Source organism: Nomascus leucogenys, chromosome 11 (genome assembly GCF_006542625.1).
Source record: "Nomascus leucogenys isolate Asia chromosome 11, Asia_NLE_v1, whole genome shotgun sequence".
NCBI lineage: Eukaryota > Metazoa > Chordata > Mammalia > Primates > Hylobatidae > Nomascus > Nomascus leucogenys.
This window is the reverse complement of record NC_044391.1, coordinates 81,940,545-81,965,466: the sequence shown is the minus strand read 5'-3', so window position 1 is coordinate 81,965,466 and position 24,922 is coordinate 81,940,545. Positions and strand designations below refer to the sequence as shown.

Sequence of the window (24,922 nt, the reverse complement as noted above, 5' to 3'; positions counted from 1 at the left end):
AGTCAACTTCAATGAATTGATAAATATGCCTAATTTAATAAATTCAACCCTGGTGATCAATGGGGTGACAGGTGTCACAGCCAGATAGTCCTCACATTGGATATATTCACCACATAATTTCTTTTCTTGTAGAGATGGGGTCTTGCTATGTTGCCCAGGCTGGTCTTGAACTCCCAGCCTCAAGTGATCCTCCTGCCTTAGCCTCCCAAAGTGCTGGAATTACAGGCATGAGCTAACACATCCAGTCACACAAAACAATGTTTAGAGATTTTTTTTCAGTTCAGTCTTCATGTTTATCTAGGAAAAGAGAAGGGCTTTGACTTAAATGGTTAAAAACTAATATAAAAATTGATAAATCAAGGCACTTACATGTAATATTGACAAACATGATTCTTTTTTCTAAATATTTCATTTTCCAAGGTAAGAAATTCGATAGCTATGTTTTTCTCTCCTTCTAAGGCATCCTTTTCCTTTTCCACCATCTTTACCCTGTTTAACTATAGAAATTAAAAGTTTAAAGACTGAATACACACTTCATATGTACAATATGAACTTAAAATACGCAAACATTAGATAAAAACAAATAAGGAGAATGTTCATCTTAAATGTCAACATATAAATTTCAATATAACATTTCTTCATTATGAAGTATTATAACATGAATATCTGACTTAGTAAAATTTGTTAAATCATAAATGAAACATTCTCATTTACAATGAAAGTCTACAGAAGATTCACCTTCTCTCCTCTGTGTTCATTTAATATTTCAACTCTCCGACACAAAACTTTAATAGGTTCATTTAGCCGTCCACAACCAATTATATCTTCTAAATATTCAAGCATACCCTCATCGTGTTCAGTCTGGCCTTTTGGTTTCATCATAGCAATTTGTTCAACTTCGCCCTTTAAAAAAAGTTATATTTCATACTCACTGTATATGTTTAGCTAAATCAATCTTAAGTGAGAATTGGGAACAGTTAAATAACAAAGCCAAGAGTAATAAACATCTAAATAATGTACAGTTAGTAGTGCAACAATAAGGTATAAATAAAAATGTTATTTTCACTGGTATTCCTAGAGTTTTAATTTTATATAGGGAGATATGAAACATGAATTTATATTCCCTTAGATAATTCCTTATAAAAGTGTAATATACACCCACTTACACACACTCATTGCCCCATCTAGAATGTTCAATATAAGTAAATAAAACTTGTTTCTTTAAGTAAAATTTAGGAAAGCATTCACTTAATCTGCAATCTGATTATAGTGGCAACATTATCAATTGTTAATAACACAATTGAAGCTCCTGTTCTAAAATACATAATTTTCAAAAACACTTGCATGGTTAAACTGTGCTAGGAACCCTGCCCCAAAGTAGTATTACCAACTTTCTCTACAAACATGGATTTTAGGAGTTCCTGAACAAGTAATAGGTTTCAAAAGTAGTCAAAAACTTAAATGTTCAGTTTTCTAAAAACAACAGCCTTCGACAGAAAAGGATATTACCTATTTCTCATGGTAATAACAGAAATCAAACAGACCACCTTGACTAGAGAAAACTAATGGTACTGGTACATGAGACATCAGAAAACTTTTAGTTTGTAATCACTAATATAACAACTTTGAACTGTAATTAAAATCTTAGATTAACTTTACATATTTGCATTTATGCAGTTTAATTATGAAGAGAAAAGAGAAAAAAAATCCATAATAAGTAACCATCAAGGGTGACTGCCAGGCGGCCATTTAGTTTGATGGTGGAGAGAAAGTTGTGTCTGAGTATGTTCAGGCCAAATGCTGCCACTTTATAGAAGTAGCTTGTTTGTACTCTAGACTATTACAATGGAAGAACAGGTACAGGCAAATGAAAAAAGATATACCTCTTATTTTCAGCAAAATAGCTAAGATGAAAAAAGTCAACAAAAACAATTACACATTAAAAATATTTTGTTTTTTTAATTTAATTTTATTAATATAAATATCTTAGTGATTCCCATTTCGTAAGTGAATACAGGTGAACCTTAAAAATGTGGGGTAAAACTTACTAATGAGAGCATCATATTCACCAAAAGCCTCAACAAAAAAAGTAGACAATTTAATAACAGTGGACAAAACAGCTTATTTGAAAATCTACTCATTAAGGCATAATTTTACTTGTATACATCACTTTTCAATACTTTTGACAGCCTATAAGCACAATGATTATCAAACAAAGTAAAACTGCTACCCCAGAAGTTATTTTCCATAACATTCATTATATTATGTATGAATCGGTATGTTAAGTGAAAATATGTAGATATTTAGATAAAGTATTTTATTCTATTCTCAACTTTTAGTTCTCTCTAAATGTTTGCAGCAATAGTTTAAGTTTTAGACAGGATTGAAGCCTGGAAAAATGCCCAAACCTTTGGATTACACAGGATGAACGTTAAGTCACTGAGGAAGCCAAGAGTCTTATTCAAAGTTTGTCTCTACGGTAAGGTTTATGAACAGTGGCACTACTGACATTTTGGGCTGGATATTCTTTGTTGTGGTGAGCTATGCTGGACATTATAAGATGCTTTAATAGCATTTCTAACCTTTACCCACTAGATGCCAGTAGCATCCCCCCTTCTACCTAGCTGTAACAACCAAAACTGTCTTCAGACGTTACTGAATGTCCTATGGGAAGGGGGGCAGCATTACTGTCAGCTGAGAACCACTGATCTAGAGGCTGCAGTTTGTTTGTTCACTCATTTATTATTTTTTTGAGACAGGGTCTTGTTCTATCACCTAAGCTGGAGTACAGTGGTGTAGTCTCAGCTCACTGCAGCCTTGACCTTCCAGACTCAAGCAATCCGCCCACCTCAGTGTCCCAAGTAGCCGGGACTACAAATGCACACCACCACACCCAGCTAATCTTTAAAAAAAAAAAAATTTTTTTTTGTACAGATGGTGGTCCCTCTATGTTGCCCAGGCTGGTCTCGAACTCCTGGACTCAAGAGATCCTTTTGCCTCAGCCTCCCAAAATGCTGGGATTAAGGGCATGAACCACCATGCCTAGTCTAGAAGTTGTAGTTTAAATCCCGTGGGTTAGTGTTTATCATCCAAATAACAAACAATATCTGACAATTAATATTCTACCCAATTCAAGGAGAATATCTGAACACTTAAGAAAACGAAAAACCATCCCAAAAGAACTTACATTTGAGTCAAATAGCCATAATGTATTATTTAAGTATACATTTTTCAGATAGCTAAAAGGTGGGATTCAGTGTAACAGTTTACGCTGAAAAAAAATATTCCTTAAAAACATCGTATTTCTCCTGGCAAATTACTTATTGAAGAGAGAGAGTACAGCTATTAAGAAACAGCTTAGCTTTGGGTAAATAACAATGGTTGCTTATTTTTGGTTGTTTGTTCCTCTCTCTCCAAATAAAATGAAAGATACAGCTATGATTTCCTCTAATAGAGTTGAGCATTTTTTTTTTTAAAAGGCAGGATATTTACAAAGCGAAATAGTTACATCTCAAATCCTATATAACATTCAGTCTTAAGATTATTACACTGTATTGCTCTTTTTTAAACCAGTTACCATACTATCAGATTAGCATTATTGAATCAACAGGCTATTAACAGGCCTTTACTTGTCCTTTGACTATTAAGACTACTGTGGTATTACAATGATAACCTGGGACTTTTCTTGTTGCTCTGTTCTTTGATGTCCTTTGCCTGCTCTACCACTTGCTACCATTTCCTTTCTTCCTCCTTCTTCCATTTGTGCCATCTCCTATGTAATCTGTAGACTGACAGTCTGTGCCTAAGGGTTCCTCCTTATTTCTTCAGAAAACTTACATAACTTGTGTAAAATTATAGAATATAGTCCCTTTATTTAGGGCACTAAGCTCAATATATTTCAGAAATAATTTTAAAACATCAACCTGAATTTAAAGTCATATCAAGGTTCAATCCAAATCACAAATAGTGACTGGCACAATCACAGACAAAAAGTGTTTCAAGTTGCTACAATACTATTATCTGACGCTGACAAAGTGTCATAAGTTCCCAGTGTTCTCTATTTGCTGTATCTTAAAGCATATGAAACAAAGTCTCAAATGCTTTTTTCCCACCACTGTTATCTTAATTTATGGAATAGTTTCTTGAGTGGCAAACAAGGATATTATGATCCAGTTATACCATTCTTTGAGAATCAATTTACGAAATACAGCTTAGAAATCTAAGAGGAATGAATAGGTATGATGTCCTTTATCCTTATTCAAATGTAATTCAAATTTTAGCAAGCATAAACTACAGAAAACTCAAACAGTACATAGCTATAACAAAGTTTTGTTGTCCTAGTAAGGCCTCAATTATTCTTCTCTTTATTTTTACTTGTAATTACTATGAAGGAGGGTTTCAATCATTCTTACAGCAAATATGGGTGTTTGCATAAAAATTAAACAGCCTAAAATTACTGGGTTTAAGTTTTTATCTTGATCATCTTTTTATTTTCTGCATCTTTTATTATACTATACTATAAATTAGTGTTCTTTATCTTCCTCTAATACATTTTACTCTGATTTGATCTTTGTAAGCTACCAGAGGCCAAGAAACTAAACCACCAAGGTTAGTATCTTTCTAAAATAAAACAGAAAGAGTAATCTGTTAGTAGTTGGACTTCTTGATATCTATTTCTGGTTGGTTAGAGGTAGCTTCCTTGCTGCTCTCCACCACCTCCACCCTAGTTGTGGATATTGAATCAGACACCTTTGGAAAACTGAGGTATTATTGTAAAAACTAAAAATTTCTTTTGATATTATAGCATAGGCTCATTTCTACAGACTAAGAGACTAGAACCCAAGTACTTTATGTGACAAGCTTAAGTAAGAGAAGTACATTGGAAAAAAGAACAGATGGGTAGGCAACAACTCAGACCTAGGTTAATTAAATCTCCAAATTACAAAATAATTAAAAAAAAAAAAGAACTTGGCTATTATTTATTTATTTAGAGACAAAGTCTGTCACCCAGGCTGGAGTGCAGTGGTACGATGTTGGCTCACTGCAACCTCTGCCTCCTGGGTTCAAGCAGTCCTCCCACCGTAGCCTCCTGAGTAGCTGGGACTATAGGGGTGTGTCAGCTGGGACTATAGGGGTGTGTCAGCTGGGACTATAGGGGTGTGTCACCATGCCCAGCTAATTTTTGTATTTTCTGTAGAGACATAGTTTCACCATGTTGCGTAGGTTGGTCTCAACTCCTGGGCTCAAGTGATCTGCCTGCCTCAGCCTTCCAAAGTGCTGGGATTATAGGCGTGAACTAATGCGCCCAGCCTGGTTCTTGTTTCAAACTTTAGATTTTGTAATATGAAGACAAAAGCATATGAAGTTGAAAACTTTGACAAAATTAAAGTTGTGCTAATAGTTGTAGCTTTTGAGTTTACAAAAATATTCCTGAGGCAGCAATCATTAATACAACTTTTTAGTAAAAACATTAACCATTCTTCTACCCCTGAATGTAGCAAAAGCACCCCTAATTTACAAGTCATAGTTACCCAAGAAATGCTCTACAGAGCTAATAGAACTCTACTTGTATGGACTTACAATGGGACCGAGGCTCCCAAAGTAGGTATATATAAAAGAAAATGTACAATTATAAAAAACACAATGGTCAATCATTACAAACTTTCTGAGGTCATGTATGTGTCTTTAAGGACAAGAAACAAGGTTTAGCTATCTTACTATTACTTATAGCATTTTAGCATAGTGCCTTAATAGGAATTCATTTGAATGGCCAATTAATGAAATTTTTAATGAATTTAAGTAATAAAAATGTCTACTTGAAAAATTTGCTAAGTGAATATATTAACACTGAAAAATTTTACTCTTAGGAACTTCTTTTTAATCTCAAAAATAAATGTTTATTTTTACTAAATTTAGATTACTTTTGCTGTTAATCACTATTACTGGCCAAATAGTCTACATGTTTTATTCCAAGTAATAATTTAGGTCTTGGATGTTGATTACTACGGTGCTGTTTCCAATTTCTCAACCTCCCAAATCAGTTTTTAAGATAGATGTTATTCAGTAGGAGAGAAGGTAATAAAAATCACATTTTTACTTACCATCAAATGCTTTAAATTGCCACTTAGGCGTCTGAGATTTTCATAAGCGACTTAAAAAAAAAAAAATCCATAGAAACCATGCCACTTTCCCTCAAAGTTTTAATTGGGTACTATTAGTTCTACCGTAGTCCAATCCCTGTTTCTTATTCCTAACAGGTGAGTTCCTAAGGTCCTTATCTGTAAATTTAATTGAGTCAAACTGAATCTGTTAACTTGGAACATTCACCTTGGTATTATTTGGGAAGAAATGTCTTTTAAACAATTGTAAAGATCACATAAAAAGGTTCAGATTATCATGTGGACAAATTGGCTTTAGTATCCCATATACTTCAGAAGCACAAATGTAATATAAATTTGACAATTTATAAATTAATTACTTTGTTGGGACAATATTACATTAGCTTCCTTTATTAATGAATTATGTACAGAGATGCTGTACAGAGAAAAAAATTATCCTTAGAAGGGTTAAAATGCAGTGTATTTTGATGAATCTTTGCATAAATGTGGAACTTTGATTATCCCAGGATGACGGTAAAAGAAGACTAAGCACAAGATAAACATAAGTACGATTTCCTGCAAATTGGTATCATCATCAAATTTAGTATTATATAAGGACATAACTTTTTATCCATTATTAACCAAACCAAGTCCTAGATTATGTAAGTCAATAAGACAGTTCAATTTGATTTTAAAAACACACAAAATCCTTTAATGCCACATTCTAACAATTCAAATCTTGTTTAGAAATATATCTGCAATTAATTTCCTCAACATTAATTTTTAAATAAGTTTAGGTTGAAGTATTGCAAATATACTGGTGCCTGGTAATAAAAGATACTTAAAAAGGTTATCCTAGAATTATACTGATTTACCTTGTATACTATGAATGTCTAAAAGTAATAATTTTTAAGAACAATCGAAGAATAAAGACTAAAATGGAAACAGAGGCTAATATTTTATGTTTGTTATTAGGAACATTCAGTCACCCTAACAAAACTTTTAGCATCAAATCAAAATTCCTTACTTATTTCAGTCATTTCTGCATCACAAAATAGTTTTGCTTTTATTATTATGCTTTGGTGATTCTGGATAGAACACAGGAAAAGAAGACACCCTCGAATCAAACAGGAACTTGACAAAGCCATGGTTTTACCCATATTTATTTATTTATTTATTTTCGAAAAATTCTAAATTTTGAGGACGGGGAAAAAAGATAGGCGATTTTTCTTACCAAGCCATGCTGGTAGAATATACTTTTACTTAAAGAAAACAGGGTTTCTAATAAAAATCAGTTTGGCACAGGTACTTAATTTTTACATCTCTTTAAAAGGACTTGCTCTTTTAAACAGTTGTGATACTTAACAATGTAATATCAACGTTTCTTTCTTTCAGTAGTAGTGGTTCCACCAAGTAAGTCATTTTCAACAAAACAAAAACCAATTTGAGTAAAGGTTAAGTTAACCATCCAAAATGTTACAAAGATTAAATTAACTAGGTGCTTAGGTAAATCAAACACCAAGTATACAGATTTTTTCATTTTTTGGTTATATATCAGAAGAGATAACAAGAACAAAAATAAAGGAAAAGGATAGATTAAAAGATAATACATTTCATTTAAAATGTTACCTTAAAGGGAAATACAAACAATTGATAAAATAGTTGCTATGCCCCTGTCACACTAAAGCAGCACAGTAATATTGGTGTTTAATATCTATTTCACTACGCCAATATTTACGTGCTGCTAGAGTGGAACAAGTACGTCAGTTCATCCAAACAAAATGAACATCTGATGATGAAAACATAGTTTTGAATGAATTTCCTTAAATTTCTAGAGCAGCAAATAATGATTCGCATCTTGACTGTAGCATGTAAACCATGATGTGCTGCTACAGTACTTTAAGGCCTCAAAAATATAGGATTCATCCAACCTAGCTTTATAGAAAAAAAAAGTAACAAGAATAAGAGAATCTTTGAAGTCTTTAATAAACTTACCTGTAAAATTAAAAATCTATTATGGTCCAAGTCAATTCCATGGCTTCGAAGAAGATTTCCAACATCCTTAAATGTCTTTTTCTTTCCACTTATGTGATAGACAGAAGTATTATCTCTGTAGGCCGTTCTGGATACATAGAAATTACTGTTAGGAATGACTTCATAATCATCCCCTTCCTGTTTTGAGGAAAAACAAAACCAGAAAACAATTGTTGGTATTAAGTCATAGGCCTACTTCAGAATTCACTCATTTCATACTGAAACTAATTCTATGGATTAAAAACTTCAATTGAACATGCACACAAACTGCCAGTAGTTCTCATTAATAACCCAACTTAGCAAAGAATTGATACTTTTCCATGCTGTTTTGGTCCCTTTCTCAAAGATCACAAAAATCAAGAAACCAAACCAACCAGCCAACGAAAAAACCCACCTCCAAACAAGCCTAAAAACGTTTATGATTGAGAAGAGGTACACAAGATTCCCACCATATCCAAAACCCACACAAATTATTAACATGTTGACAGATTAAAAAGCTGCAGCTTTTTAAAATGATGATTCAAAGAAAAAGGAAGGAAGGTAGTAACGGGGTGATACAGTTTAGTTTTTTTTGTGTGGGAGGGTAAAGAGTGTGCCATTAATTTAAAGTAAAAAGAATCACAAAGAAATAACAACTAAATTCTCTAGATTTTCTTTTAAACAGTTTTAAAAAAATCAATTGCAAATCTACTTTAACACTCACTTTCCCTTAACCTTAAAAGTTCTGTTATACTGAAGCAAAGGCTTCTAAAATTTAGATAAATCAAATGTAATTAATAGGCAATGGAATAAAATCTGATTTCCTGGCAATCTATTTCCCAACCCAACTTGTACAATAGAAAGCACAAAAGAAACCAAATTAAAATAGATGATTCTGTGTAATTAAAGTATGTATTTTTTTTGTATTTAAAAAAAAGGAAAACGAAATTCAAAAGCCAAATCACCTCCCAATTTCATTATGTAATTAGTTTTCTATATTGTTAGGTTCCATCGAGTCATTTTTGAACAATCAATTTCCTACATTAATTATTAAACAGAAGAGAAAAAGTCTCAACAGGTAAATAATCTAGACATTTTACCTATAGTTGTCTCTATTTCTAGAAAACAAACATTAGCTTGTCCTTCCTCCATTTCTAAAGGACTTAATTACAGCAGTAGTCAAACTGAAGCAAAGCTCTTTCATATCACAGATACTCAGGGGCCACTAACATTAGAGTTAAAATGCATTGAAATAATGAAGATGGTAAAACCGGCCAACTGCTAACATTTTCAAGTTTAGCCAATTTATTCTAAAGCAATCAAAATATAACTTTAAAAATGAACTGAATATTTATAGTAAAATAATGCCTATTTAGTACTCAGGACCCTAAAACTGCTCAATGCTTTTATTCCAAAAAGGATTACTATGAACTATTTGTAATTCATTTCTTTAGCTAAAAAATTAGTATTTTAACAGGCACCACCACTCCCCCAAAATAAAATACGGTCAGAGGTAATGAAACCAATGCTTTCTGCTATAATTATATACAAACTTCTTAAAGCCAAAAATAAAATATGTAATGCATTTAAGTCCATTTTCCTTACTTGAACTTGCCAATAACAGTAAAAATCCCTTACCTTATCAATTATCTTTTGAAAATGAACTTCTACTGTACAACTCTGAATGTCCTTGTGTTCATCAGAATTATGTATTAATACTGAGAGTTTTTTAGATCTTATTTTTTGTGCTCGATAGCCAAACACAAAAAGCATAGAATCAATAACATTGGATTTGCCACTGCCATTTGGCCCGATAATACAGGAAAAGCGCTGCATTAAAAAAACAAAAACAAAACACGGAAAAGTTCATAAGGTCATGCTAATACTACTGATTTTAACTTAAACTGTTAGTTTTTTTACTTGCAATTAAAAACTGCAAGTATTTAAAAGTTCTCATTGCTAATCACAGGCATACAACTTGAGTTTTCTTACATCAAGTTCTCCTCTCTTAAAAGCTTCAACATTCAATAAGAATGCTCCAATTCTAACGCAGACGTTTTAGAAAACTCATTTTATAGTTAAATTATCTAAGGGTTCCAATGAAGGCTTTAAGAAAAAAAAATTATCCAAGGGAAAACACTCTTTCAAACAAAAACACACACCGACACCATTCAACGGAAAACTTTATAGCTAGAGGTACCAAAGATAACCAGATAAACAAAAGATAATTTCAGTGTTAAAATCATATGAAACGTGTGTGTGTGTGTGTGTGTGTGTGTGTGTGTGTGTAGAGAGCGAGAGAGACAGAGAGAGAGAGAAAGACTATCAGGATAAATAAGGAGTGAATTAATTTTAGGAGCTACAAAACTGAAACATCTGGTAAAGACGTATTACCTTACAACAGTTATTTAAAAGTTATAAAATAGTTATTTCCATACAAATACCTTATGGAAAGGTCCCAGAATTTTCTCCCCAGCATAGGATTTGAAGTTCTGGTTTACAATATGAGTTATCATAAGCCGAGGAGCTCCAGCTTCATTGGTCATTGCTGGAGGCGGGGGAGGAGGAATGCTTTTCAAAATCTCTTCTAAACTTCTATTATCAAGTTCCTCACTTGCAGTCTCTAAGTCAGTGAAAGGAAAGGAAAAGGAAGGCAAACCGAGGGAAAAGCCTACATTAGTGCAATTAGTTCCGAGAACTAATGACTGCCCATCTTTAAAGTAGGGGATGGAGGGATGTTATTTATGAAACTTAGGAGTCTATATTTTCCACTTAAATATGTTATTATCTTAAACTCATGGGGGTGATTAAACCTTCAGCTTGGTTTTACTAAAAAAGAAATTATAGAAAGAAATGCCACCAGTCACAAAATTCTATACACCTACACCTCTTAAGAGTCAAAACACTACAGCATAGAGCAAATCTGGGAAAACCGTAAAAAGCTATTTCCTGCTGTCTATCCTAAACAGGTTAAATCCTAAGGCTCTAGATCCAATTCTCCGTACCGCTGAGCACCTGGAACCTTCATTTTGGAAAGTCATGAACTTCAGCGACACTGCCACGAGGGTTTAATAATGTCACCCAACTCCTGGACTCACAAAAGCTACAATGATTTCAAATAAATTATTGTCTTCTCTTTAAAGGCAATCTAAGACCACGGAGGTGAGGTTAGGGTCAAGAAACTTTTCATCATGCTCACATAGTCATATTCATTTGTCTCCGGGAAAAAAGTCCACTTGCTCTCTTGATTGACCGTCTCCATTTTAGCGTAAATACAATAAAGATGTCTGTACCATTCCACAGGTCACAAACAAAAATTCACAACTGAACCCGTTTGCTCGCCCCCATCCCTTCCAGCGCCGTTACACCAAAATTGCACGGGAGTCCTATCTCAAAGTTGCCAAATGGCTTTCCTGAGCCTCTACCGGACCGACACCGGACCTTCAGACGTCAACCCCGCAGCCTCTAGCCCGCGCTCAACAACCCCAGCCAGCCTCCGGCTGGGCGAGTTTGCCTGCCAGTCCCCCAGCGCGCGTTCCTGCCGAGTCGCGGCGGGTCACTCACCTGCGGCGGTGGCTGGGCTCTCCGTGCGGACGGACGGCGGCTCAGGCTCCGCGTCGCTGCTGGCGCCGTCAGGGGACGGCGGCGGCCCTTCCTCTCTGCGCCGGGCAGTGGAGGGCTGGGTGCCTTTACGGGGCATGGTCGCTGGGGCCGGCGGACAGCGAGGACCAAGTCAGCCCGCGGGCCGCTACACAGCGCCCGCCCCACCTGGGGAAACCTCTGTCCACCGGCTTCCGAGAGCCCCGCTTAACACCCCGCTTAGAGGCAGCGGGACTTCGGGAAGGGAGCCATCGAAAGACACGAGTGGCAAGAAGGCAGAACTGGTTTCTTAACAAGACCTATGTACGTGGGAAAAACTAGACGTGCCTGAGGATCAATCAACGATTGAGCAACTGCTTAGCATTTTTTTTTTTAAGGCTCTCCCCTCGTCCGCCCATAGTATAAGCGTGTAATATTCGCTAACGCATTTCTAACCAAGGAACTCCCATACGCCAGCATTTCCGGACATTCCCACGCTCTCGGGGCCAGGGATGCAAGCGCACCGACGTGGAGAAACGAGTTCGTGTCAGGGTCTGGATCCCGTGGCTAGCAACTCTCTCTAGAGCGGTGAGGACTAACTGGCGACTCGCCGCCCGCTTTCGTCTGCCCGCCCTTTAGCTCCTGGCGCCGTTGACGGCCAGGGGCATAACGAGGTCTCCCTCCTCTCTGCGGTCGGACCGCGAAGGGCGAAGGCTGGGACCAACCACTAGCAACTTCAAGTCGGACGCTGGCAGCGCTTGCTAATTTGGGGTGGCAAGAGTTTGTCTCTCCAGGTCTCAGGGCGTAGTCCCGTTGGACAGTAAACCATGAAAGGTCACCAGCGAAGGCTGAGCCCCGGTGACTAGTCCCTTGGCAGAAGAAAGAGGGGTAGGGGGAGACGCCCTTTCCCATATAGAGACTAGGATTTTTTAAAGAAGAGATCTGCGAGGCTCGGGGCCTCCCCGAGACGTTTGAGTAGCTTGGCAAAGTGGCGCCCGGGAACTGCGCGCGGGAGCCCGGGCCGCCGGGGAGCGGCCGAGGGGGGGAGGGGTGACAGCAAGACAAATCTCCCAGCGGCAGCCTCAAGCCCGGACTTCGCCGCTCGGGCTCAAGGCCTCTATTTTCCAGGCGCTCGCGGACAAGGCAGGAAGTAAGAGCGTGACAACCTGACCAGGAAGAGAAGTACTTTACCTGCAGGACAGTCCACTCAGACCAAGGCTGGAGACGGTTCTGTAGTACCCACCTCCCCGCTCTTACCGGTGTTTCGGCTCCGGGTCCTTCACTCGAAAATGGCGCCTAAAATACAAACTCGAACGGAAATTCGTTACAAATGCGCGCAATGATTTCTGGGATCCACTAATTTGAAAAAAAGTGCGGCGATTATCACCGCCATCTTATGGTCGCTCCTGCGCATGCGCGAACTCCTGGCGGGACCTACGCAGAAGTTTCTACTAAGTGAAAAGGAAGAGCGAGGGATTGTTTTCTCTGTGGTCTACAGCAGCAGCACTATTATTAAAAATATTTGGAAAGACAACGTGGTAAGTTTTGAAAGATGTTTTTAAAAACGGTAGGGTTCCGCTCACAGCTGGAGGAAGGGCTCAGTGGTCCAGAAACGCCTCTTCAGAAGAGGGCGGGCTCGCCGAGAGGCGGGGTCTCGGGCCCACTCGGATGACGTGCAGCGTAGAAGTATCGCGGGAAGAGGAAGGGAGGGTAACTCTTGGAAGTCACTATGGTGACGGGGAGGTCGGGAGGCTTGTTGGTAACCGGTACCAGGTATTTGAGAGCAATCGCCACCGCTTTCCTGGAACTTGAGGTAAATCTCTTCACCTCTGGACCTGGTGAGAAAAGAGTTTGGAAGTTGTAGCCCTCACTGGATCCCATCTTTCCTGTTTTGAAGGTGTGTGCTTCGTGGAGCATCATTTTCTGTCTCTCTGGCGGCAGCGGGGCTCTGGGTGTAGCTTTTGGGATGCGAAGGAGGAAGCCCTGAATTTGAAGGGAGTAGAGAGACAACTAGAACAAGACCTGGATTAGTGATAGCTTAGTCCACATGTGAATAGCGCAATAACGATTTTCGAGTTACTAGTTTTTAGATCATTGGTGTTACTAGTGAAAGGTTTCGGACTTTTAAAATAATTTGACCAAAAGGCTCTTTAATGGAAAAAACGACTCGCCAGTGTTGTGGTTATTTTTATGAGGAAATTATCGATCAGCAAATATTCCCTAAGTAGTGTTTGTATACATTGCACTGGATGAGGCATAATTAGGATTAGTAAGCAAGTTTGGCAATTCCTGTTCCCCGAGAACTTAGTTTTAGTGGATTTTTAACCTGAGGTCTGTGGATCTGGTGGTAGGTGATTGGGCTTCAGAGTTCATAACTCGCCTGACATTGTATACATAATTCTATGTGCATTTTTCTGGGAAGTTAGTTTTCCTACAACTTTATAATCAGAATCTCATACTTGCTCCTAATTCCCTACATTGTTAAAGAGCCACCGGCTCATTTGACTATCTCCAGTATTCATGCAACAACTCTTAAGTACTTGACATTGAGAACTACTAGCCTCCTTTTTTTTTTCTTTAACTTTTGCTTACTTAGGGTCTGGCATGTTATATCACCAATAAATCTGCCTTTTGAATGAATTTACATTATCACTCTAAATATATTACGGTTCTTCCCTCGAAGAGCATGAAGTCAGATTCAGTGATTCTCAAAAAGGTATGGAGAGCCACCCCCCTCCCAACCAATTGTAAGAATTTGGTGAGGTTGGGAGACTGGTGTGTTTTGAATAAGCATAGACTCAATATCGTGATATATCTTTATGTTTGAAGTTAAAAACTAATTATTGTTTTCATGAAACAAACTACAGAAAATAAAGCTTAATGAAAAAAGTTTTTTGGCTGGTAAGCATACCAAGAAGATACAAGGATTAACTTTGAGGGCTTCTGGAATTTTTGCATTTCCAAAGGTTGTAAAACACTACAAAACGTGAGTTGGAGAAGTATCAACTATGCGGATCACTTGAGGTTGGGAGTTCGAGACCAGCCTGACCAACATGGAGAAACCCCGTCTCTACTAAAAATAAAAAATTAGCAGGGCATGATGGCGCATGCCTGTAATCCCAGCTACTAGGGAGGCTGAGGCAGGAGAATCTCTTGAACGCGGGAGGCGGAGGTTGCGGTGAGCTGAGATAGTGCCATTGCACTCCAGCCTGGGAACAAGAGTGAAACTGCGTCTCAAAAAAAAAAAAAAAAAAAAGTATAGACCAAATTGAGTGGTGTATTTGGGGGAACAGAGCACAATGTAGTGGAAAGATGTAATATAGAAAACAGAATCCCAAGTTCCATCATTTTTTAGGTATATGCTTGACAGTTTCCTCACTTTGTCAATCTTGAGAGTATTTATTTATGAAACTAGCATATAATACCTGTCTCATCATACTGTTTATGATTGTTCATCTAGCACATATTCCATAAGGATTTGATTTTGCTGTGTTTATGACATTGAACTTACTAAAGTATGCTAAGGGTGAATAATGGGATATCAACTTAGCGGAAGGGTAGCTCCTGAAGGATCTTGAAAACCAAGTCAAGGATGTTAGATATGATATGGAGGAAACAGCTTTTAGAATAATTCTGAGCCAAGGAATGACTTGGTAAATGTAGGAAGAATAATTAACAGTAGTTACGTGGGGTATGTTAAAGGGGAAAGAAACTGAGATCAGTCTAGGCTTTAGTTAAGATTGTTACTATATAACAATAAGTGAGAAGTGCCTAAGTAGGATGGAAAAAAATCTGGAGTCATTTTGGGGAAAAAATCTATAGCTTTTGTAGATTGTGATGGTTCAGAGTATAAACCCTTGAAGTCAGTCATATACTATTCTTTGTGTATCCTTGAATTAGTGATAAGGTATAGGAAGAACGATAAGTCACAGAAAATATAGTTTTGATAAATAAACTGACTGATGGCCTTAAATTTAATTGAACCCAACCATTGCCTACTCAGAAAACTATTTTGAAAAGGGGCATAAACCAGGTTGTATAATGAGAAAACAACAAACAGCTACAGAGTAGACTTAAATCTGGAGATTTATATATACCACAAAAATAAGACATTCAGAATAAGTATAAATTTTGAGAAGATATTAGAGTCACAAGAAATAAAGACTTTTGGTTGATTGTTGCCAATATTTTGGACATGTCTTATGAAATTAACAGAGTTTAATTACAAAGAGAAGCTGGCCTACCTGGAAAAGACTGAGTTACAATCATTTTGGAAAGTATTGCTATAACCGAGTCTTATCTTCCTAGTCTAAAATGATCTGCCAGTAATCTCTATCTGCAATTTCAGGCAGTCTTAGAAGGAAAACCTCACTTTTTACATTAGAAAAAAATTATAACCCACAGGAAGAAATAAATTCAAAGAGAAAAATTGGAATTAGAATTAAAATCTTCATTTTCAATTCTTTAAGTGCAAGGTTTTTTCATCATTTTAATAATACGTGTTTTGTTTGCCTTCTAATGTCATAACATTTCAGAAAGGCTGAAATTAGATTTCTGAGTAAATATTTTAAAAGATTAAGTTTGTAATTGTAAATATTTAGATAAATTAGATATTAATTAATATGAATTTATGTATTTTATAAATATTTAGAGAATATTAAGATTAATAAATTAGATACAGACACAGTGCAAATAGAAGTGAATATTCCTCCTGATAATATAAGCACCTTGGTATATTAATGTTACTGAAACCCACATAACTTACCACCAAAAACCCAGGAAGCTAGAAGGCAGAACAGCTCTTTTTTGGAAATATCATTTTGAAAGATAAGTATGTTTTTATTCTGTAGGTTGGAATTCTGGAAAGATATATTCAACAAGTAGTAGAGGTAGAGAGTATGGTTTAAGAGAGAAAATAAAATGGATAGTGTTACAAGAATAACTGGAACACTAAAAATAGGTTAGTTTTTTAAGATTGTAAGTGGAGAGAAGCTAGCACCAGACCAAGGATATTAAGAAAATGTTCATTTTTAGAATGTAAGAAGAAGAAATAATTACAGTAATATCTAGGATAGGACCCTGTTGATTACAAGTGACAGAAAGCCCAATCCAAATTGTCTTGAGAAAAAACAAATATTGTCTCCTGGAACTAAAAATTCAGGTGACTGTAACTGGATTAAGGGTTCAGACAAAGACACAAGGATTTGGTTTCTTTCCTTGCTTTGAATTCCATTGTGTTGGCAGTATTTTCAGGTTCTATATGATGGCCTCTAGCACCTTTAGGCTCTCCCCTTGCTGTGGTAAGATAGCTACAGCAACTCCAGCCTCATATCTTCTAAAATTTAAATCCAAGGGGCAATGAGAGTTTCTCTTCCCCAGCATTGATTTGAATAAAAGTCCGGGGCCACCTGTGAAACAGTCTGTGCAAAGGGAATGGAATGCTCTAATTGGCTTAAGTCTGGGCCTCATGCCACATGGGCTAACAGTGAGGAAGTGGTTGTTCCGAAGAGAAATTCTTTTTAGGTAGGAAAAGAGTGACTATATATATGCAGGGTGAAAAAACAACTTTCACTGGAATTACTAACATTTATTAAGTGCTTACTATGTATTGGGTACTGTACTGGACACTTTACATACTTTATCTCATTTAATCATCATAACTAATTTGTCAGGTAGGTATTATTAGCCTCATTTTACGTAAGAAAGAAAACAAAGTATAGTATCTTCATGAGAATTAGCCAGGTGAGAGTTTTAATAAGAAGGAATTCAAGTGTGGAGAATGGTGATCTTATAAAAATATCATTTATCAGGGTTTTATAGAAATGCAGAAATGCATAAAAATTGGGTCATAATCCTTTCACTCAGATAATCCTATATTAAATATATAAGTGGATAGATTAAAAAATACTGTGAGCATTGTTAAAAACTTCAAACAGAACAGAAACATATAAAATCAGAATTTAAAGCTTTCCTTCTCATTCCAGTGCCCCCACCCTTTTAGGGGTCTCTCATTATTAAGTGTCTTGCATATCTTCCCAGAAAATGTTTTGGTATCCACCAGCTTAAATATATCTCACTTTTTATTTTCACAAAAGGAATTGAATCGTATAATACAGCTGTATACCTTGCTTTTGTCATTTAACATAGACATCTTTCTATATCAACATGTACAAATTCATCTCATTTTTAAAATAGTTTTTGTTTTCTTTTTTGAGATGGAGTCTCACTGTGTCGCCCAGGCTGGAGTGCAGTGGCACAATCTCGGCTCACTGCGACCTCCACCTCCTGGGTTCAAGTGATTCTCCTGCCTCAGCCTCCCGAGTAGCTGGGATTACAGGCGCCCACCACCATGCCCAGCTAATTTTCGTTATAAGTATAGCCAATAAGAATAATATTGAAGAATGTCTATTAATCATAGCTAGAATTTCAAGGACATGTAAATACCACAGTGTACACATACACTTTAGCAAATGCATACAGGAATTGAGATGGGGTGGGAGTTGGAGGTCTTTACTAATTAAACCATGGTCGTCCAACCCATGGTCCATGGGCCACATGCGGCCCAGGACGGCCTTGAATGCAGCCCAACACAAATTTGTAAATATCCTTAAGACATTATGGATTTTTTTGTGATTTTTTTTTCTTTAGCTCATCAGCCATCAGTAATGTTAGTGTATTTTATGTGTGGCCTAAGACAATTCTTCCTCCAATGTGGCCTAGGGATGCCGCAAGATTGGACACCCCTGATAAAGTAAACTGCCATACTGTTTCCTGTGGCTAAGCCTTTGAGTCTGTGCCTGGAAATGGTGAGCCTGCTTCTCTCTCTTTTCTACCGTACAAGAGATCTCAGCTCAAGTTTACAAGTTCTGTGATGGCACCAATCTGAATAAAAGGCTTGCCTTTCTCCTTTCTCCTTTCTCTATTGGAGAAGAGACACAGGAGTCTGGTCAGAGCTATCAATTTAGGGGACTGTTGATAAAAACTGTACTTCTTTTAATAGGACCTTGGTTAGTAAAAAGCCAGCCTGCTGTCTCTATTAACTAGTATGCAAGTGACCCAAAGAAAACTAGGTATAAGTATGCTTGTGATCTAGCTCTTGAATTTCTTACCTATTCTTCACATTCTTGTTCACTACTAGAGATTTTTCTGCCACTTCTTATCTACAGTTACATTCTTGTTGACAAGTCATGGTCTCCTGTTTATCATCTAAAATTTTTCTTATTGTTAGTGCTTTTACCTCTTAGTTTTATTTCCTAAATCTAATTCTTTTATTTTCTTCTTTAAAAACCATCTTTTTTTTAAAGTGTACAGTTTAGTGACATTAAGTATATCCACTGTTGTGCCACTGTCACATCCATTCATTCATTCATCCATCGTTCCACAGAACTCTTTTCATCCTGCAGAACTGAAACTGTACCCATTGAACAATAACTCCCTATTCTTCCTTCCCCTAGCCCCTGGCAGCCATCATTCTACTTTTTGTTTCTATGAATTTGACTACTCTAGGTACCTTATATAAGTGGAATTCATACAGTATTTGTCCTTTTGTACTAGCTTTTTTCAATTAGCATAATGCTTACTTAGGTCTAAGTCTTAATTATATTTTCTTGATTTTAACCCTTCCATATTATAAACACATATATCCACACAGGGATGTAAAATCTGTGAACATTTAAATTTCTAATTTTTGATAATATTTCAGAGTTCTGTAATGAACAGATTTGAATATACAGACAGTCTCAGACTATGATGGTTTGACATGATTTATATTGACTATGATGGTGTGAAAGGAAAGCACTTTTCAGTAGAAACTGTCTTTAAATTTTGAATTTTGATCTTTTTTTGGGCTAGTGATACATGATATGATGCTCTCTTGGGATGCTTGGCAGTGGGCAGCCTGCCGCAACATCCAGTCAACCACATGATCATGAGGGTAAACAACTGATAAGCTACACTATGCAACTATAGGCTAATGTAAGTGTTCTAAGCATATTTAAGGTAGACTAGACTAAGCTATGATGTTTGGTTTGTTACATGTGTTAAATGTATTTTTGGCTTAATGATATTTTCAACTTATGATGGGTTTATTGGATGTAACCCCTTTGTAAATTGTTGAGGAGCATCTGTATATCTTGATGTACATTCATATGTGTAGGGTGAATTCCTATGACTAGGAATTATTCCCAGTGTATATTCCTTATATGATGCTTCCTTTGCATCAGTAGCTTCTAGTTTAAAATATGGCACAGATCGTAGATTTGGCAGAGCTTAAGTTTTATTAATATTTACCTGTGTTTCAGCTATAAGGAAGGCTAGAGAGGAAATAATTTGTTTTGTATAATAGGAAGAAGGACTCATAAGACAGGGAATTCCCCAAACATAGGAAATGCAGCACCAATTGACCTACCCTTCAATAATGTATGGAAGTATCTGTTTCTTTGTACTGGCCAACTGGGTTTTGGGTATTTTGCATTTGACTACTTGGAGAACAGAACAATGTATCTGGTTGTTTTAATTTTCGTTTCTATAATTATAATTGAGGCTGGGCATTGTTTCTTGTTTCTGATTGCCCATGACCATCTTTATGTTTCTATGAACTGTGCATCTGTACATTTTTAAAAATAGAAGGTACCCCATTATCAGTGCCCTTGATCAAATGATTTCTAAGGACTGTGCTCTCTTAGTTTTCCTCTGTTTCCATGGTATTATTAATCTATCCCTGTCCACTGAGTCCTCTGCTTCCAAACATACTAAGGTGTACCCTAATTTAAAAGGCCTTCATAGCTACAGCTGTATTTCTTTCCTTTAACCCTATACTTATATACTTTTAAACACACACACACACATATATATGGTATATTAATACACATACACATACTACATCTATCTATCCACACTTACAGACCTTTAACCTCTACACTTATAATCTATGCCTACTGGCTTCATATTTTCTCCATTTGTTCATTGGACAAATGTTTACTGAGCACTTACTGTAAGGAAGGCATGTTTCTAGTTGAAGGGGATTTTTGAGTGCACAAAACAGACAAAAATTTCTGCCCTCATGGAGCTTACATCTTAGAAAGGGGCAACAGTAAGTAAAATACCTAGTATGACAGACAGACGTAATAGGGTATACAGAGAAGGCTTTACTGAGAAGGTGACTTTTGGACAAAGATATAAAGAAGGAAAGGGGAGTAAGCCATGCAACTCTCAGGGGATAGGGATTCCAGGCAGGGTGCGGTTAAGTACAAAGGCCCTGAGGCAGGAGCATGCTTGAAAGAAAAGCATAGATGTCATTGTGGCTGGAACAGTTTTAGTGAAAGAGGAGAGAGGCAGAAGATATTGTCAGAGAAATAATGGGTATATTACTCAGGGCTCTCTAGAGAAACAGAACAAACATGGGATATATACAGGCGTACCTCAGAGATATTGCAGGTTGGGTTCCAGACCACCACAATAAAGCTAATATTGCAATAAAGTGAGTCCCATGAAGTTTTTGGTTTCCCACTGCAAATAAAAGTCATATTTACACCATATGGTAGTCTATTAAGTGTGCAGTAGTAATATGTCTAAGAAAAGAATGTACATAGCTTAATGAAAAACTACTTTATTGCTAAAAAATGCTGATACTCATCTGAGCCTTTAGCGAGTCATAATATTTTTGTTGGCTAAGGATATTGCCTGGATGTCAATGGCTGCTGACTGATTAGGGTGGTGGTTGCTGAAGGTTGGGGTAGCTGTGGCAGTTTCTTAAAATAAAACAACAATAAAGTTTTCTGCATTGATTGACTGTTCCCTTCATGAAATATTTCTTTCTAGCATGTATGCTGTTTGGTAGCATTTTACCCAGGGTAGAACTTCTTTCAAAATTGAAGTCAGTCCTCTTCAACTCTGCTGCTGCTTTATCAAATAAGTTTATGTAATATTCTAAATCTTTTGTTATTTCAACAGGGTTCATAGCATCTTCATCAGGGGTAGATTCTATCTCAAGAAACTACTTTCTTCGTTCATCCATAAAAAGAAACCCCTCCTCTGTTCAAGTTTCATCATGAGATTACAGTAATTTAATCACATTTTTAGGCTCCATTTCTAGTTCTCTTGCAATTTGTAAAGCAATATGTTATTTCTTAAACAATAAGACTTGAAAGCCAAAATGACTTCTTCATTCATGGGCTGCAGAAAGGATGTTGTGGGTAGCAGGCATGGAAACAACATTAATCTTGTACACCTCCATCCGAGCTCTTGGGTAATTAGGTACATTGTCAATAAACAGTAATCTTTTGAAAGGAATCTTTTTTTTTCCTGTGGAGTATGTCTCAAAAATGGGCTTAAAATAGTCAGTAAACTATGCTGTATACATATGTGCTATCATTCAGGCTTTGTTATTCTATTTATAAAGCGCAGGCATAATTCTTAAGGGCCCTAGGATTTTTGGAATGGTAAATGAGCATTGGCTTCACCTTAAAGTCACCAGCTGCATTAGCACCTAACAAGAGAGTCAGGATGCCATTTGAAGCTTTGAAGCCAGGCATTAACTTGTCCTTTCTAATTATGAAAGTCCTAGATGGCATCATCTTGACTATTTCATCTACATTGAAAATCTGTTGCTTAGTAGAACCACCTGATTTCATTAATTATCTTAACTAGATCTAGATAACTTGCTGTAGCATCTAAGTAAGCACTTGCTGCTTCACTTTTTGCCTTCATGTTATGGAGAAGTCTTGTCTCCTTAAATCTCATGAACCAAACTCTACTAGCTTCAGACTTTTCTTCTGCAGCTTCCTCACTAAGATTTCTCAGCATTCATAGAATAAAAGAGAATTAGGGCCTTGCTCTGGATTAGGCTTTGGCTTAAGGGAATGTTGTGGCTGCTTTGATCTTCTATTCAGACCACTAAAACTTTCTCTATATCAGCAATAAGGCAGTTTTACTTTCTTATCATTTGTATTTTCATTGGAGTAGCACTTTTAATTTTTTTCAAGAACTTTCTCTTTGCATTCACAACTTGGCTGTTTGGCACAAGAGGCCTAGCTTTTGGCCTCTCTGGGCTTTCAACATGCCTTCCTCACTAAGCTTAATCATTTCTAGCTTTGGATTTAAAGTGATAGACCCTTTTCTTGAATACTTAGAGGCCATTGTGGTGTTATTAATTCACCTAATTTCAATATTGTTGTGTCTCAGAGAATAGGGATGTCTGAAGAGAGGAGAGAGATGGGGAAACGGCTGGTGGGTGGAACAGTCAGAACACACACAACATTTATCCATTAAGTTTGCCATTTTACATGGTTATGCTTTGCGGTGCCCCAAAACAATTAAAATAGTAACATCAAATATCACTGATCACAGATCACCATGGCTGATATAATAATAATGAAAATGTCTGAAATATTGCAAGAATTACCAAAATGTGATACAGAGACACAAAGTGAGCACATGCTGTTGGAAAAATGGTTGATAGACTTGCCCAAGGCAGGGTTACCATAAACCTTCAATTTGTTTAAAAAAAAAAAAAAAAAAAAAAAAAAAATTCAATATCTGTGAAGTGTAATAAACCAGAATAAAATGAGATATACCTTTGTCTGTATATATGATATATATCATATATATGATACATATATGATATATATCTTATGATACATATATGATATATATTTTATTTTTATATATTTATACATATATGATATATATTTTATATTTTATATATAAATATATATATATATTCCCCATATATAGTCATAGATACATAGATCTATCTGTCTCTATATAGAGGGAGAGTTTAGGAATTGTCTCATGTGATTGTGGGAGCTGGCAAGGATAAAATCTGTAGGGCAATGCTGTCCAGTAGGTTGGAAATTCAGGTATGAGTTGATGTTGCAGTTTTGAGTCCAAAGGCTGGAAACTCAAACAGAATTTCTGTGTTGTAGTCTGGAGGCAGAATTCCTTTTTTGTGGGGGAAACCTTGCTCTTTGTTCTTAAGGCCTTCAGCTGATTGAATGAAGCCTACCTACATTATGCAGGTTAATATGCTTTATTTAAAGTTAGCTGGTTGAAAATGTTATACTCACCTGTAAAAAAATACCTTTACAGTAGTGTTTGCCCAAACGACTGTGCACCATAATCTAGCCAAGTCGTCACATAAAATTAACCATCACAATGGAAATCCAGATTAATAAGGGCCTTGGACAACATTGTAAGGACTTGTTTTCACTCTGGGTGAGATAGGAAGCCACTGAAGAGTGTTCAGCAGAAAAGTACGATGGTTTATTTAATCTAATTTGTATTTTTTAGAGACAGGGTCTCACTCTGTTGGCCAGGCTGGGGTTCAGTGGCATGAACATAGCTCACTGTAACTTTAAGCTCCTGTGCTCAAGCAGTCCTCCTGCTTCAGCCTTCCCAAGTAGCTAGGACTACTGGCATTCACCACCATACCTGACTAATTTTTTATTTTTTTGTAAAGAAGGGGTCTCACTATGTTGCCCAGGCTGGTCTTGAACTCAGCAGTCTTCCTGCCTTGGTCTCCTAAAGTGCTGTGATCACAGGTATGAGGCATTGTACCTGGCTGTGGTTTATTTTAAATCAGTCACATTGGCTGTTGTGGTGAGCATACATTGTAAAGTGGCTCAGAGGCTAATTAGGAAGCTATTGTAGTAATTCTGGTTAAGAGAAGATGGCATCTTGGATTGCGGTCATAGTGGAGGTGGTGAAATATTTTACATTTTGAAGATAAAGCCAACAAATGTTTTTATTTACAAGTTGGATTTGGTATGTGCAAGAAGAGTAAATGATGACTTAAGTTTTTGGTGTATGTAACTGGAAGAATGGAATTGCCATTTACCAGGATGGGTAAGAATGTGGTAGGAGCAAAGTTGGAGGGAAAATCAGGGTTTTGATGTGGATCTTGTTAAATTTGAAATGTCTGTTAGACATTCAAATAGAGTTGTCCAGGTGCTGGAGAGGATGTGGAGAAATAGGAACACTTTTACACTGTTGGTGGGACTGTAAACTAGTTCAACCATTGTGGAAGTCAGTGTGGCAATTCCTCAGGGATCTAGAACTAGAAATACCATTTGACCCAGCCATCCCATTACTGGGTATATACCCAAAGGACTATAAATCATGCTGCTATAAAGACACATGCACACGTATGTTTATTGTGGCACTATTCACAATAACAAAGACTTGGAACCAACCCAAATGTCCAACAACGATAGACGGGATTAAGAAAATGTGGC

The 24,922-nt window shown here is 36.7% G+C and overlaps 2 protein-coding genes across 4 annotated transcripts in view; one reads left to right on the top strand and one right to left on the bottom strand.

The window, feature by feature from the left end:
- SMC4 (structural maintenance of chromosomes 4) overlaps positions 1-13,055 on the bottom strand; it is a 35,163-nt gene extending 22,108 nt beyond the window's left edge. The window contains exons 1-7 of one of the 3 annotated variants that reach the window (XM_003256372.4): positions 12,882-13,055; positions 11,676-11,816; positions 10,556-10,734; positions 9,750-9,941; positions 8,094-8,270; positions 739-903; positions 370-497 (exon numbers count right to left, since the gene is read on the bottom strand). In XM_003256372.4, the coding sequence (XP_003256420.2) occupies positions 370-497; positions 739-903; positions 8,094-8,270; positions 9,750-9,941; positions 10,556-10,734; positions 11,676-11,811 (977 nt within the window). In that variant the 5' untranslated portion in view covers positions 11,812-11,816; positions 12,882-13,055. The remainder of the gene's footprint in view (positions 1-369; positions 498-738; positions 904-8,093; positions 8,271-9,749; positions 9,942-10,555; positions 10,735-11,675; positions 11,817-12,881) is intronic. The other 2 variants (XM_030822767.1, XM_030822768.1) reach the window with 2 other exon arrangements.
- Positions 13,056-13,404: 349 nt separating this feature from the next.
- Positions 13,405-24,922, top strand: part of IFT80 (intraflagellar transport 80) — a 153,525-nt gene continuing 142,007 nt past the window's right edge. Inside the window, exon 1 of the mRNA XM_030822766.1 lies at positions 13,405-13,587. The gene's annotated coding sequence lies outside the window, so the exon portion shown is untranslated. The remainder of the gene's footprint in view (positions 13,588-24,922) is intronic.